The following is a 15,953-nucleotide window of genomic DNA, read 5'->3' on the forward strand; positions in this document are numbered from 1 at the left end:
TGCTCAAATCGATTGAAAGCTGAAAATAATGTAAATAGATTTGAAAGAGGTGAAATAGCTTGATTCGGTTTTTTATTTACATTCCCTTTCTTTTCCTCTTTATCCATATAGGTATTTATAGATGTTGAAATAGATATATTAGCCATTTATTAAGCTATATGAGTCTTAATCTATCTATCGAGCTCATTTGTAGGTGTATATATCTATATGTATATTGAACTATCCCTCTAGACTTTACTGTACCTATCTATCTATCTATCAGTGTGTAAATCCATTTATCCATTTATCTATCTATTTATCTATCAGTGTGTAAATCCATCAATCTATATTTACCTACCCATCCATATCTATCCACCTAAATATATTTTCCTACCTCTTCTTCTTTCTCTACCAATTTTTCTATCTATGCTTTATCTATCGCTACTTTTCCCTATTCTCTCTATCCATCTATTTGTCTACCCATCTTCCTATCTCCACATCTCTAAATATTTATGTCGACCACAAGGTCTCTTTGCTTATCGATCGCTACTGCTATTACAACATATCTTCAATCTTAAAACACATCTTAGGACAGTATTAACATTAATCACGCTCATTTATAGCTTTTACATCGTTTACATAAATTCCTAATTAACAACTCTCACTTTTTATCCAAGATCTAATTGAATTAAGGGCATCAGAGCCAACGGTGCGACATTGAAAACTTTTTCCGCCTCTTATTATATTTGTAACAGCTGCCCTCATTGCTGTTTGCTCTTGCTCTGGCTCTGGCTGTTGCCATTGTTGTTAGCTGATGGTGAAGTGGAGTTTATGTAAGCACCTGGTTTGATGATATTAATATATATATATAGGTATATAATATGAGTCGGGTGCCTCTGATGGCGTTTGATAGGTCTTTTGTTTACACATTTATGTTGCCTTTTGAGTGAATCAAAATGTATATTAATTAATTTGGCAATAGATGGAATCTGATCGGACAGACTTGCACAACACGCCGAACAAAACGAAACACCGTATGAGAAATGTTAATCTGTTGATTTGCATTGTTACATATACTATATGTGTGTCAGCCCCACCTCGCCCATCCCCATCCCATTTCTCTCGGATGTAAAAAAGAAATAACGGTTAATGAATATTGCCGCCCACTTGGCCAGCAGCAGCAGCAGCTGGATTACTAATCAGCAGCGAAAGCCAAACAATGGACAGGACCATGAACTAAAACAGACCAAGCAACAGAGGGAGAGAGACAGACAGACAGACTGACAGATAGATAGAGAGAGACTGAGAATATGCAAATACCGATACATAGAGAGCAGAAAGATACAGATAGAAAACTACAGATACATATGCAAAATGTCAGATACAGACGCATGGAGAAACCATGCAGATACTTGCCAAGATACTTACAGATACAAATTGTTAAATAAACAGACATGGAAGGCGCATGTAGATGCTTGGCATATATACATACATATATGAGCATGATGATACATATACTTAATAGATATATGATGTGAGATGGAAATACGAAGAATATATATGTGTGAACATTTTGACGGAAAGATGTAAATATATTGGTATATACCGATACAGAACACACGATACAAGATATAGATACATATGAAGAACACGAGCAGGCACTTAGAGATACAAATGCACAGATATAGATACATGTTTATATTTAAATGAAAACACAGAGATTTTTTATTCAGATACAATATGAGCACATACAGATACTTAGATAGATAGCGAAAGCAAGATGAAATTCAGATACATTGAGTTGCAGGTGCTTATTGTTGCAAACAGATACATTTGGAGAGCTGAAGATGCAGATTTTGTGTGACTAGCCAAATAAAAAAACATTTTAGTTAAGATATAAATGCAAACATAGCGAGATATAGATACATGAAGAAAAGATACAGATACATTTTGATGGATACGAATACTTAAAAACCCCTACAATGAGTAAAATTCAGTTACAGATAGTGACCTATATCTACTTTACTATATATATATTAGCAAATAATTAACTTTAGATAGTTTCAGACACATTCAGATACATTTGGTAAGAATAGATACTTTTATTGAGATATAGTTTCTTATTATAAGACTTATGTTACCCATTGAGTGATACAGTTAGTACACATACATTTATTATAGTATATTTTCAGCTAGAGATACGAATAAAGTGAGATACACACATTCAAATGGTCCTACATATAGTAGATACAAATTTTGAGTTACTTAAGCAAACAATAAACTTCAAAATCACATAAGATACATATACATTTAGTCAATCACAGATACAGATGCAGATACATCAGATATAAATTCATTCATACAGTCTAATGAAGATAGAGATACATTTGATACAATTACAGTTAACATATATGTATAAGCTGAACAAGCTGACCATGCAGTTAGTCAGATACAGATACAGCAATAGATACAGATATTTTGGTAAAAGTTTCAGATACACACACACACACATATAGTCTTATGCAGATACAGACACATTTAGTCTGATACAATCAGTGAGATACATATACAATTACAGTTACAGCTACAGCCATAGCTACAGCTACATATAGATGCTGACCAAAGATGGGATGCGGGCTCGGTGACCATGACCTCGTCTCTGATGTAAGAACGCGTAGAAATGAACGGCGAATCGAGACAATTTGCGCTACAATTTCGCCAACGCTGCAGCAGAGCGTGTTATGATTGTTGTTGTTGTTGCTGTTGTTGTTGCTGCTGTTGTTGATGATGTTTTCGGTTTTGCTAGTGGCAGCAACAGCGAGCGAGAGACAGTGGCAGTGGCAGTGGCACTGGCTGTGCCTGTGACTGTGGCAGCAACTGGCTGCAACCAGCCTGTGGCAAGTCTTAACCCAATGGCAACCCAATTACGAAATCAGACAAGAGAAATTACTTAAGAAAAAACTGGCAATGCGAATTTGTTGTCATGCACAAAATAATCCGCTTACGTATCTATGTTTACATCGATATGCCTGTGTATAAATGTATGTGTGTGTGTGTGTGTGTGTAGACATTCTATGTAAAGCAAAATTACAGAAGCAGAAGAGACTTGTATTTAAATATGATTTGCTCATGCTGTTCAAATTGTTACGCTTCGTGGGGCAAAAGCTCTCCAAATTGCTTTAAATTGAATAAAGTAAGAATTTAAAAATGAATTATTCATAAAAATGTAATATTCATACTTGAAAATCTTTGATTCAAACAATTTTGAGACAGACCCAACAAAAAATTCTAAATAGTCAGAGCCTATTCTAAAAATATTACCTATTTAAGAGCTTCTATAAATGTTTCAATTTATAGGCTAGACCTAAAATTTAGCGCAAATTTGTTTATGAAAATATGCAGAATATACATAATTTCAGAACAAGGCGCAGGAAATTTATTTTAAAATTATTTTGTTAATATGCTAAAAAAAAAACGTGATTAAAATATATATTAATACTTAATTTAATATATGTATTTTATGTAAAATTCGTGCTAATATCAGTTGAGAAACTGAATTCAAATATCCAATTCATATAGCATACAAAAGTTGGAATTATAAATTTAATCAGAATTCACATTTCGATAAAGAAATTGATAATATTATATATTTTATTTAGTTATACATATATAACTAATCTTTAATACTTAATAATAATTGGTTTTCAAATAGAAACAAATTCGTCATAAATTTATATAATATATACATACATAAATATAATATTATTGTATATTAAATTTTATATACATTGTATAAAAATATACAACATACAATAATACTATAATATGCACACAAATATTGATATCCTCTTCCATAGCCCTCTATTTTAACATCTCCAAATCTCAGATTTTATTAATAACAAGTCCAACATTTCATTAAATTTGCACATAAGCAATCAAATTATTAATTTAACATAATTTGCTAAATGATTTCGAGCACATTTAAATAGATCTATGACACACTGGCATAAATGTATATATATTTGAAATGTTTGAAAGCAATTGTAATTGGCGGCAATTAAAATGAAATAAGTTGCCTGGCTGATGACAGCTTAATCATTGCTTGAAGAGAGACATTTCATACATAAATGTTAATGGGTTAACAACGAGTTCGAACGAGACGAAAAGACTCGAATTAAAAAATAAAAATAAAACATAATGAAACAAAAATGCCGAAAAAAACCCGAGAGCAAAAAGGGTTTGGCCAATCAAAGCAAAAGCAATTTCCAGTGCCAGCCAACGGGGCCGTTATGCAAGTAACGGTTGTTGCTGCTGCTGCTGATGCTGCTTCTGTTGTTGTTGTTATATCTGTTTATTGCCTAAGGCTCAGCAACAACAATGTGACAAAAGGAATTGCCAATAGGAAGTTCATATCAGCAGGCAACATTACCATAAGCATAAACGTAAACACAATCAAAATAACAGTTAATGTCCAGCCAGCATTCGACGCCAGCAGCAGCAGCAGCAGCAGCATGAGCAGTGGCAACAACAATAAATAATGAAAATGTCGACAGGAGGGGTTCAAGCGCGGCGAGGGCAGCTGCACAACTTGCATATTAATTTGATATTGTTATTGTTGTTGTTGTTGTTGCTCTGCTCGATATACGATTTAAATAATTTGAAATTTTTTAACCAAACCAGATTTTCACTGTTAGTCAATGAAAGTGGAGCAATGGGCCCCGCGCCGGCCCTCTTCTGTGTGGTGCTGCGAGAGCGGAAGAGCTGCTTATGCTTTTCTTGTTTGTTTCTGTTTCTTCGATCTTGATCTCGCGCACAAGTTTTGCAAAGGGCGCTTCGTCTCGTGTAAAAGGTCAACAACACTCTCAAAAAACGAAACGAAACGAAAACGAAAATTGAGAAACGAAAACAAAAACAAACGAACGAAATGTAACGAAAGCACCTAACAGCAATACGCGACGGCCTTCAGTGAGCCGACTTCGTCTGCAGACTGCCTGACTGCCTGACTGCCTGACTACCTGCCTGCAGACGCACTCTCTGCTCTGCTTGCCCTCTGCCGCGCGCCCTCGCTCTCACTCTCACTCTCCTCCTCTCTCTCTCTGTGCTCTGTTGCTCTGTTGATAAGCTCTTGCACTTGCCAGTGGCCAGCTTACATAACCCGAGCGCTGCTCAATTCGGCTGCTCCGTTAGTTCGTTTCGTGTATAAAACGCGCCGCTGCATCGTTAGCCGAATCATTTACAGTTTGTCGTTGTTCCAGCAGACGACACAAAGCAAAAACAAAGCCCACATCCTTTATCCAGTAAATCGAAGCGTTATGGCGGCGTATTTCATAGTGAGTGTTGCTGTTGTGGTTGCTGCTGTTGCAGCTCATCGCTGTGGTTGCTAACTAGTGCTATCTCCCTCTCGCTCTCCCTGCCCTCTCTCTCTATCTCTCGCATGTATAGCTGAGCGCTCTGCTGCTCGCCAGTCCCGCTGCATGGAGCAAGCCAACCTTTGGACGTGAGCACGTGCACATACGCATCCACCTGCCGGAAAGTGGAGGCGACGGTGGCCACGATCATGGCCATGGCGGAGGCGGCGGCGACTTTTCCACTTACGAAATACACGATCAGGGTCATGGCGGCGGTGGATATGGCGGCGGTGGCGGCTTTGGCGGCGGCGGTGCTCCCCATGTGAGCACCTTTGCTGTCATCACTGAGAATCATGGTGGATCGCTTGGCGGCGGTCATTATGGTGGTTCCGGTGGCTACAGCGCCGGTGGACACGGTCACGGACACGACGACGGCAAACTGGCTGTGATCGCTGCTGCTGCAGGCGCTGGCGGTGGACATGGCGGCGGTGGCGGAGGCCATGGCTACAGCAGCGGCGGCGGCGGCTCCCATGACAGCGGCATCGCACACATTGCGGCCATTGCTGCCACCTCGGACTCCTCTTCCTCTTCCCATGGCAGCGGCGGCTATGGCGGCTACAGTGGTGGACACGGTGCCGGTGGCTACAGCGGCGGCGGCGGCGGTGGTGGACATGGTCTGGCTCAAATCGCCGCCATTGCAGCCACCTCTGACTCCTCATCGCATGGCGGCAGCGGCTATGGCGGCTACAGCGGCGGTGGTGGTGGTCACGACGATGCCCATTTGGCAGCCGTGGCAGCGGCGACTGCTGCCTCCTCGGGCTCCTCGCACGGATCTGGTGGTGGTGGAGGCTTCAGCAGCTATGCAGCGCCCGCCAGCAGCTATGGACCGCCAGCCAGCAGCTATGGACCGCCAGCCAGCAGCTATGGAGCGCCAGCCAGCAGCTATGCAGCGCCAGCCAGCGGCTGGACGGGCACCGGCTCCAGCTACAGCGGCGGCAGCAGCTACAGCACCGGCAGCAGCTACACTGGCGGCAGCAGCTACAGTAGCGGCCACGATGACAGCCACATTGTGGCAGCAGCAGCTGGCGGCTCAGGCGGCGGTGGGGGCGGTGGCTACAACTACTCCCCGCCCACTGGCGGCTGGTCCGGCGGCAACTCCGGCTGGGCCTAGGCTAACGGCCCGCTCTGACCAACCCTGGTCGTCTAGTCTATGTTCATGTTCATGGCCCCCGCGCCCCATTGGAGATAATAAGTTATGATTCACTCACTGATCAGCATACCCATACGCAGCATCCATTTCAGCATCTCTGCAACATTTACTCTTCGTATTTATGTAACCGACCCCTTTCACTCGCCCCCATAAAAGGGGGATTAACCCAAATGTTATGTCCATGTACAAAATAAAGTATGTAGTGTAATAATTTAAGAGCAAAAACAAAACTTGACAAACTTGAGTCTAACCAAAAGTCAAAGCCACAAGAGATTATGTCAGCCTGAGGTGAAAGTGTAAGAGACGAACAAGAAGAAGGTGGATGGTTGACGGGAGATTCGAGATGGAAGGTGGGAGATTCGAGATGCCCGTTCAGCGATGAGCTGAAGATCAAGTTGAAGACGTAAGACGCGATGATGCAATGCAAATTCAAGAGCAATCGTAATTATTAGCGCTAATGCCAATGATAATTATGTTAATTATCATTATTATGAAGTTGATTTATGTAACAATCGAAGGGAAATAAGAGTTGGTAGAGGAAATGTGAATAATGTCAGGCAGTATTAGAAATTGGGCTTTTTGATATTCATTTCAATTAGATAAACAATGATTATTTGAAATGAAGAAATACCATGTATAGATGAATTGCCTACATACCATAAAAGGTCCTATGTCAATCAGATGCATTCTATAACTATAGCCATATATGTATGTGGTTATATATCTAGAGCTATGTATATCTATATTCACGTTTATATCGAGTGAAAAAAGAGTATTAGACAGTTGTTCAACTTCTTTCTATCATCTACTATGAAACCATCGATCAGTAAAGTACCTAAATTGATGGTTTTAGTGTACTTAATAGAAAGATAGTGTCCAAGACATAGGAACTATACAAACAATATTATTGGATTCTATTAAAATTATTACTAATTATAAAACTAATTTATACATATTTTATAATATTTTTTTATTGTATTTTTTTTTTTTTTTTTTTTTCATTCACTTACAATTTTCTATGTATAACATTATTAATTTGTTTGTGGTTTTTGTTTAAATCTAAAATTTTTTATTTCGATGTGTATAAATAAAGAGAGATTTGATGCGAGTAGAAAATGTTTAAAAAAACGAAAACAACGACAAAATATTTTTGGACAAGAAAATTCGGAATTTGTCTTTTTTTTTTTTTTTTTTTGCTTTGTGGTTTCCCTTTGCGTCTTTTTGCTATCGAAAATTGTTGAGTTTCCCCTAAGCTCCATATTTGTAGTATTCCTATCATATTCACTTCGTTTGATTTGAACTCACATTTGATTCTTCCTATCAATTTCAATTTCAATTTGATTATCGTTTATCGATTGCGCTTTGGTTATCCGTTTACTTAGAATTTTTCTTTTTGGCTTTGTTTTTTTCCTCATTTTGCTGACGTTCGTACTGCTTGTAGGGCACGGTGACTTTGTTGTTGAAGTAATCATAGATGGTAAAATAGCAGGCGGACATGACGCCCGACTTGAACAGAGTGGGCCACATGCCCTTGTAGAAGCCGCGCACCCCCTCCTTCTCCAAGGTGCTGCGTATGCATAGCATTATCGTGTCGCAGAGCGGATTGACGCCGAAGCTCTTGCGGTCCTCCTGGAAGTGGCTGAGCATGGTGCGCTTCTTGATCAGATCGGCCGGATAGATCAGCACCTTGGCGAGGACGCCGGAGATGGCGCCGTTCATGAAGAGCAGCGGCCCCGGTATTTCACGTCTAATATGCTTATCCTCCCGTATCAGGCTGATGATCTTAAACGTTAAGTGATTTAAGAACTTGTAAATGACGAAGTTGGCACCGACTAGCGGATAGATCTGCACCAGAGTCATCATCATGCCGCTGGAGACGCCTCGCAGTCCCTCATTCTTGAATACTTTGTGCACGCCGGAGAACGGCTTCAGAGTGCCGGCAGTCGTACCCGGATCGGCAGCAACCACTCGCGTTCGCACCACATCGAACGGCTGGGCAACCACCGTGCCCACGCAGCCGGCCAGGCCGCCACACATAAAATATGACAGATGCACATTATCGCGACCAAATTTATACTGCAACGCAGCCGTGTGGAGCTGCTCGTATGACCAGAACTGGACCAGGGCATAGGTGATGCTCATCATTTGCGCCGGCAAATGGCCCTTCCAGATGCCGCGCAGACCCTCCTCCCGGAAGATGGACGAAAAGGCTTGCAGCATGCCGGCATATTTGGAAACGTTCGAGCGTTTCTTTAGCGGCTCCACCTGCAATTGGAATCGAATCTTCAGCACGTCGAACGGGTGCGCTACGAATCGGGTCAAAGCACCTGAAACACCGCCTCCAAGGGCCTGCAGCATTTGTACTTTCGCCGAATTCGAATTGTTTGCCTGCGAAGGTTTTTCAAAATTTATATTAAACTATTTTAGTTCATTCTCCTCTAAATAGCCTAGAAATGCTCAAAACTGTTGCACCCTGTGCAAATTTAATTTGCGCTCAACTCGATACAGAAATTGATTCTACGACTTAAAGACTTAGTTGAAACTTTGTGCGAATCCTCTCTTAGAATTTCCGGACGGAATAGTTTTTACTATATTTTCCCCGTCTATATGAAATGACACCCTGTGTATTGGGTGGTTCTATGCACGAGAAACGACTTTGAAAGTTGCCTTCTACGCTGGATGGGGCATTTATGACCCAGAAAGAACAAAACACTTTATTTTCGCTAAGATTTATGTGACAAGCTGTGTGATGTGCTTAATCATTTACTAACTTTAAGTTCAACTTCAACTCACTCACGCTCGCTCTCTCTTTCTCTCTCTCTTTCCCGCATTGGTTGCAGTTGCCAAACAGCAAGTCGTTGCCTACACGCAGAAGTCGCAGGTCAAGCACGAGAATCGGCACATTCAGCTGGTGCGCGAATATGGCTTCCATCCGCGGACGAAGGCCTCCGTGGAGGATGGCGATGTGTTGCCACGAAAGTTTGAGCCGTTTCCGGAGGATATGTACGGCAAGCCGCTCGAGGAGATTGACACCTTTATATATGAGGAGGTAAGCGAAAGCCCCCGCGCGCGCACACACACACATACTCACAACACTCCACTCATCTGCATATTAGCGTGGCAAACGAAACAAAGCGAAAACGAAAACGAAACAGCTACAACAAGAATAGCAACAAAATTTATTAAAATGCTGCATTTGGCCCATTGCCATTTCCATAGCCTTTAATTAATAACTCAAACAAACAAACAAACTCAAACACACACATACATACATACATACATACACACACACGTACACAGGGCAAACCCAAACCGTTTCAATGCCCCTATTCATAGTGTGCAGCAAGTGGCACAAGCGGAAATGGAACGCGCTGTCGTCGCCATTGTTGTTGTGCAAAAGTGCAAAATGCAACGACTTAATGAAAATGAATGCGCTTTTTGATGCCAAAATAGAAAAAAAGTAGCAGCATAAAAAATACTGAGGTTAATGTAAATGCAAAACGGCTAAAGCAGCCCTCGTGGGGCCGCCACTTGAGTAAGCGCCACGGATATCAGCATAATGTGCCACAAAAAAGGGCAAATAAAGTGAGAGTAAATTTAGCAACAGCTAAAGTAAAGAAATACAAATACAAGTACACACACACACAAGCACATGTACATATACAAACAGGAAATGGGTCAGGCAGAGAGTTTGCCTTAAAAATGGCCGAGCAGCAATGTGACAACAGTTTTTTTTTACGTGACTGCTAACTTAAACAAACTGCCAACGGCCGACAGGTGGAGCCAGCAGCTATACAGCAGCCCAGCCAGGCAGGCAGCAGGCAGGCAAGCCAACGAGCCGGACAAATTATAGGTGAACATGCAAGTTTACTCAAGACTTGGCGGCATTCCATAAAAAAAAACACACACACACAAACACACACGTAAACGTGTTCTGGCCAAATAATTCCACTGGCCTGAGTTGGGCCGTAGCGTAAACATGCATTCAAATGGCCATCAGGGCTGGCGTAAGTGTAACGTAATGTTGCCAGACATTTGAGCGCAAGCACGCATGGCAACGCCAAGGCATTTGTGTTTGTGTGTGTGCAAAAGGGGAACGGAAAATCAAAGTGCTTAATGGCATTTAATGGCACACTTTAAGCTGGCCAAAAGCAAGAGCAAACATCTGCAGTGGCATGTGATAAGAGACCAGCAGCATGTTTGCCAAGATGTACACAATCTAAGAACATACATCGCCCCTCCCCCTCCCTTCTTACACTTTATCTGGTTACAAGTGCTAACACAACTTTTCATTTTGCGCACACGCTTTTTCTTAAGCTCACACACACACACACTTGCATACAGCTGCCCAGAGCATGCAAATTTACAGAGCACGCATACACATACACATACACACACACACCACAGCTAGTTGGGGGGCCATAGAACGGACAAACTGCCGCCCCCAATCGTAATTTCTGCTTGGTACATTAAAATTTCTGCTTACACGGCTCAACGGTGAACGACCTTGGGGACCGGGCAGAGCATTTGATTATCCTCAGCACACTTAATTGAAGAAATCAGCGCTAATGAACCTGCTATTCCTGCCCAAAACACAAGACGGGCTAACAGGCAATGCCAATCAGAATGTTTTGCTAACAAATCAATAGACGCTTCCGCCGTCGGACATTGCTGATGGACCCTGCCCAGCTGATCACCGGGAGGGTGTTTGCCATTTGTCTTTTGCTCACCTTTTTTTCCCTGCCCACCATCTTTATTCAGCGTAGCGCCGTTGCCCTTGTCCTGTTAGCAGAAATTTAAAACAAAAAGGTCCAAATGAGGTTTTTGGTAAAATCCAACCAAAACTATGGATATCCCGGCAGTGTTTTTGTACTTAATCTAAATACAATAACATTGGCATTGTGGGCCGACTCCAGAAACTTCCTGGCACTGCTGCAGATGACACTCACGCTTCCACAATTCAGTTCCAAACATATACAAGCGAGAGTCGACCCGCACATGTGTACATATATTTGGTTATGTTGAAAAAGCACGTTCTAAATACTTTAAAACCGATTCCGTTTTCGACCAATATTAACACAAAAATTTTCTGTTTGTTTTTGTGGAACGTTTTTAAACCAGCAATTTATTTAAGTTTTCTCAAATGGAAATTTCAAAGTGAATTTTAGTAAGCACATTTATTTTTCTGGTTGTCGAAAACTAAATTTGCAAATTACTTCGGGCTTCATATTGCCCAGTCGGTATTCTTCATTTTTGTACGTCAGAAGTTCCTGAAATGGCAGAAAACAAAAACAGAATATCAGTAAAAGAAAATATCACATGAGAGCTAAGAAAGTAAAGCAGTAAATGGAGCGCTAGCGCTCCGCCGGCCGTCTGCAAACGGTACTCACCACGAAAATGGTCGATAGCGGAATGGCAGGTTTACTTAGACCTTGCACGCATCTTCCTGCGTTTACGCTTCAACCTACGCATACGCTTCTTACGCCACTGTAAATACACAAGAGTACACAATCAATGTAGCAATTGCTTTTTAAATATTTAATACACTATTTTTTTCTTCACTGAGAGAAAATTCAAGACTTTACCTTAGCTCTCATTTTCCTTCTGCTTACGAAGACGACCTGAGAACGAAAGAACGACGGTCGAACGGAAATCTAGCTGGCAGCTTCGCGTGGCTCGACTTTGACAGTTCATAAGTTATCGATAGGTCGCATGACATTTGCTTAACATTAAACATTTCTATTGCGAAGCGAGCAATTCTGTTAATTGAGGAGCAACACTGTTAACTGCTGCTGCCAGCGATAAAATGTTAAAATCAACCCTAATATGGCGCCAATATCAACTTTTTCTTTACAGACGTTTTGTGTGGTGTCGAAGCGTTTCCGAAAGAATTATATACATCGTTTTACTGGCACCAAAAGCCTATTCCTCTTCCATCCATGGAGCCCATGGCGACGAGTCTGTGTCTATATAGCAACAAATCAATTCTTCGACTACTGTGTAATGGCAACTATACTGTTTAACTGTATATTCCTAGCCATGACAGAGACTGTGGAGGAAGCGGAGTAAGTAGTCAGCTTTCGTTGATGATTTGAGCCTGGTTAACACTCGTTGATCGATACTACTTTTAAATTTGCAGATATATCTTCCTGGCCATTTACTCAATTGAAATGGTTATCAAAATCATTGCCAAAGGCTTTTTGCTCAACAAATACACCTATTTGCGTAATCCATGGAATTGGCTGGATTTTGTGGTCATCACTAGTGGCTACGCGACCATCGGCATGGAAGTGGGAAATCTGGCCGGGCTGCGAACATTTCGTGTGCTCCGCGCACTTAAAACGGTATCCATTATGCCGGGCCTGAAAACGATTATCAATGCACTGTTGCATTCGTTTCGCCAATTGGCGGAGGTCATGACCTTGACCATCTTTTGCCTGATGGTCTTTGCGCTGTTCGCCTTGCAGGTTTACATGGGCGAATTGCGCAACAAGTGCGTGCGAAATGTGCCCACAGATTGGACGAATATATCGCATCTGGATTGGAAAATGTAAGTGGAGAAATAGCCTTAGATCTGATAATGTCACAAGTGTGAACATAAAGAAGTTAGAATTTTAATGCAGTTTTTGCCATTTTATAAGCCATTAAATTCTGTTATACAAATGTATAACATTGCTGACAGCAATGATAGAAACCGTTATATGTAAATGGCAGATCAGAGCAAAATGTTATGTTATACACATTACATAATATGAATAACCGTTTATCTGTTTGATGGTATATGTTAGCATATGTACATATATTCATACAGTTAACCATATATTAATCCTCTTTCCAGCTGGGTAAATGACACGGACAATTGGCTGTACGATGAGGACGAGATGCCGACGTTATGTGGCAATCTGACAGGCGCTCGTCATTGTCCGATGGGCTATATGTGCATCTGTGTTGGCGATAATCCCAATCATGGCTATACGAATTTCGACAACTTTATGTGGTCCATGCTGACAACGTTTCAGTTGATTACGTTGGACTATTGGGAGAATGTATACAATATGGTAAGGCAACTCTTGAATTCTTCAGCTATTCATCTAGTCTGACGTATGCTCTGTCTCGCTCTCTCATAGGTTCTAGCTACATGTGGTCCAATGAGCGTTACATTTTTTACAGTGGTTGTGTTTTTTGGCTCTTTCTATTTAATCAATTTGATGTTGGCTGTTGTGGCCTTGAGCTACGAGGAGGAGGCGGAAATTACAAATGAAGTAAGTTAAGTTAAGCGAAGAAAGAGCTCTGCTAAACCCTCTATTACTCTTTCAGGAGCGCAAAAAGGATTTACTGGATCATCGAGATGATTCCACTTTTAGCTTTGATCCTTCAGTGCTGAATGTCAAGAAGCTCAATAAAAACAATAAGAAGAAAATTGATTCACGCAAAGGCGTGCTGCTCGCCTCCTACAGCAAAAAGAAGACGCGGCGAAAAAAGGGAAAAGGAGGCAAAGACAATATCAGCATTGGCAATGGCAACGGTAATGGCAATGGCAATGATCATGGCAATGGTAATGGTAATGGTAATGGCAACGGCAGCAATGGCAATGCTCATGAGCGATCTAAAGTGCACTCGGCTACGCCGAGTCCAGGACGGAGTCCGCGGCACAGCACCACGGATCGTCCTTCGGCTTTGGCGCTGCAAGCACAGCAGCAATACCAGCAAATGGAGCAACAGCATAAGCAGCAGCAGCAGCAGCAGCAACAGAAACAGCTTGTTCAAAGCGAAGCAGCTGCAACATCGCAGCAGCGAACACGCATCAGCTTTAGAGAGGGTAGCGTTAAGAATCCCAATATGCTGTATCCCTCTGACTATAAGGGCCAGCTAATCACAAGCAGTCGCCAGACGAGCTCCAATTCAAGTGGAGGCGTCAATCGGGAATCCTCTCAAGATGATTCGGGCGTGGTGGACGATCACGACGAACAGGAAACGGGCAACGAAATGGGTCACGTCTCTACAGTGGAGCTGGCTCTATCGCCACGCGAGGTGCGCCTAATCAAATGCAATGGCAACATAGCGCGCATTAAGAATCACAATGTATATGCGCTGCATCAGGAGTTCTCCTCCGAAGTGGTCGTCATTGGTTAGACATCAACTGAATCTATATCATTTTAATATATATATTAAAGTTTATGCTCCTTTCAGATGATCTGCCTGATCGCAATTGTGATCGCTGCGTGCACTGCTGCGCGGATTACGAGAGCTGGCTACAATTCCAGAATTGCCTTTATAAGGTGGTGCGTGATCCGCTCTTCGAGCTGGCTATTACGCTGTGCATTGTGCTAAACACCGCATTTCTGGCCATGGAACATCATGGCATGAGCGAAAGCTTTCGCAATGCCTTAGATGTGGGCAACAAGGTGGATATAAATAGAGCTAGCTAAATCTAATAAAACGTCTTATTGAAAACATTTACTTACTTTACTTTCCAGGTGTTCACATCCATTTTCACCTTCGAGTGCATTGTGAAGCTGATGGCTTTATCCAAAGAGTTCTTTCTATGTGGTTGGAACATCTTTGATTTGATTATTGTCACTGCCAGCCTGCTTGATATCATTTTCGAGCTAGTTGATGGTCTGAGTGTGCTGCGGGGTCTGCGCTTGGTAAGAAAACTTTTGGCATAGAGTGATAGAAGCTTATTAACTCCTTCGACTTCTATTGCAGTTGCGTGTACTGAAACTGGCGCAGTCTTGGACGACGATGAAGGTGCTGTTGAGCATCATTATATCGACAATTGGTGCGCTCGGCAACCTCACGTTGATCCTTGTTATAGTCATCTATATATTCGCTGTGATTGGCATGCAATTGTTTTCCAAAGATTATACACCCGAAAAGTTTGATCCTGATCCGGTGCCCAGGTAAGATTGCTTCTATATATCCATATATAAATGTGTGTAATAAAGTCTTTTTTTTTCAGATGGAACTTCAATGACTTCTTCCACTCTTTCATGATGATCTTTCGCATTTTGTGTGGCGAATGGATTGAACCACTATGGGATTGTATGCGTGCCGAAGAGGAGGTTGGATTTATTTTATAGTTATATATAAATGTATATATGCTATATACAATCATTTTGTCATTACAGCAAGGTGCTTCCACATGCTTTGCCATCTTCTTGCCCACTTTGGTGATGGGAAATTTTATGGTTTTAAATTTGTTCTTGGCTCTGTTGCTCAACAGCTTCAATTCCGAGGAGCTGAAATCTAAGAAAGAGGCAAGTCCAATGCGTTTTCCACTTGGAAAGAGAAATGCTTTTCATATCTATTGTTATGTGGAATGTCTAAATGTCTATCCGTTAAATGTGTATGTGTGTGTGTGTGCCACTTAAACAAAAAAGGAAAACCCTTAAGCTAAAAACCGAACCGAGTCT

At 41.7% G+C, this 15,953-nt stretch overlaps 3 protein-coding genes across 14 annotated transcripts in view; 2 read left to right on the forward strand and 1 right to left on the reverse strand.

Moving 5' to 3' along the window:
* Positions 1-15,953, forward strand: part of NaCP60E (Na channel protein 60E) — a 38,752-nt gene that overhangs the window by 8,828 nt on the left and 13,971 nt on the right. For all 12 annotated transcript variants that reach the window (XR_016270446.1, XM_018010921.2, XM_018010923.2 and 9 more), the window contains exons 3-13: positions 9,378-9,586; positions 12,394-12,602; positions 12,677-13,087; positions 13,376-13,595; positions 13,665-13,799; positions 13,855-14,665; positions 14,728-14,942; positions 15,015-15,185; positions 15,247-15,440; positions 15,500-15,602; positions 15,669-15,797. Coding sequence is in view for 11 of the 12 variants with exons in the window: in XM_018010921.2 (XP_017866410.2) it covers positions 9,378-9,586; positions 12,394-12,602; positions 12,677-13,087; positions 13,376-13,595; positions 13,665-13,799; positions 13,855-14,665; positions 14,728-14,942; positions 15,015-15,185; positions 15,247-15,440; positions 15,500-15,602; positions 15,669-15,797 (2,807 nt within the window). In the remaining variant the exon portion in view is untranslated. The remainder of the gene's footprint in view (positions 1-9,377; positions 9,587-12,393; positions 12,603-12,676; positions 13,088-13,375; positions 13,596-13,664; positions 13,800-13,854; positions 14,666-14,727; positions 14,943-15,014; positions 15,186-15,246; positions 15,441-15,499; positions 15,603-15,668; positions 15,798-15,953) is intronic.
* Positions 5,150-6,767, forward strand: LOC108614808 (uncharacterized). Its single transcript, XM_089470999.1, has 2 exons — positions 5,150-5,309; positions 5,422-6,767. Exons 1-2 carry the CDS (start codon positions 5,292-5,294, stop codon positions 6,496-6,498), a joined length of 1,095 nt encoding a protein of 364 aa, XP_089327125.1. The 5' UTR covers positions 5,150-5,291; the 3' UTR covers positions 6,499-6,767.
* On the reverse strand, positions 7,584-12,278 carry Tpc2 (Thiamine pyrophosphate carrier protein 2). Its single transcript, XM_018010946.2, has 4 exons — positions 12,123-12,278; positions 11,928-12,024; positions 11,268-11,807; positions 7,584-8,925 (listed from the first exon to the last, which is right to left on the reverse strand). Exons 3-4 carry the CDS (start codon positions 11,286-11,288, stop codon positions 7,912-7,914), a joined length of 1,035 nt encoding a protein of 344 aa, XP_017866435.2. The 5' UTR covers positions 11,289-11,807; positions 11,928-12,024; positions 12,123-12,278; the 3' UTR covers positions 7,584-7,911.

Source organism: Drosophila arizonae, chromosome 5, assembly GCF_054131065.1.
Source record: "Drosophila arizonae isolate 15081-1271.41 chromosome 5, UAZ_ARI_1.0, whole genome shotgun sequence".
Taxonomy (NCBI): domain Eukaryota; kingdom Metazoa; phylum Arthropoda; class Insecta; order Diptera; family Drosophilidae; genus Drosophila; species Drosophila arizonae.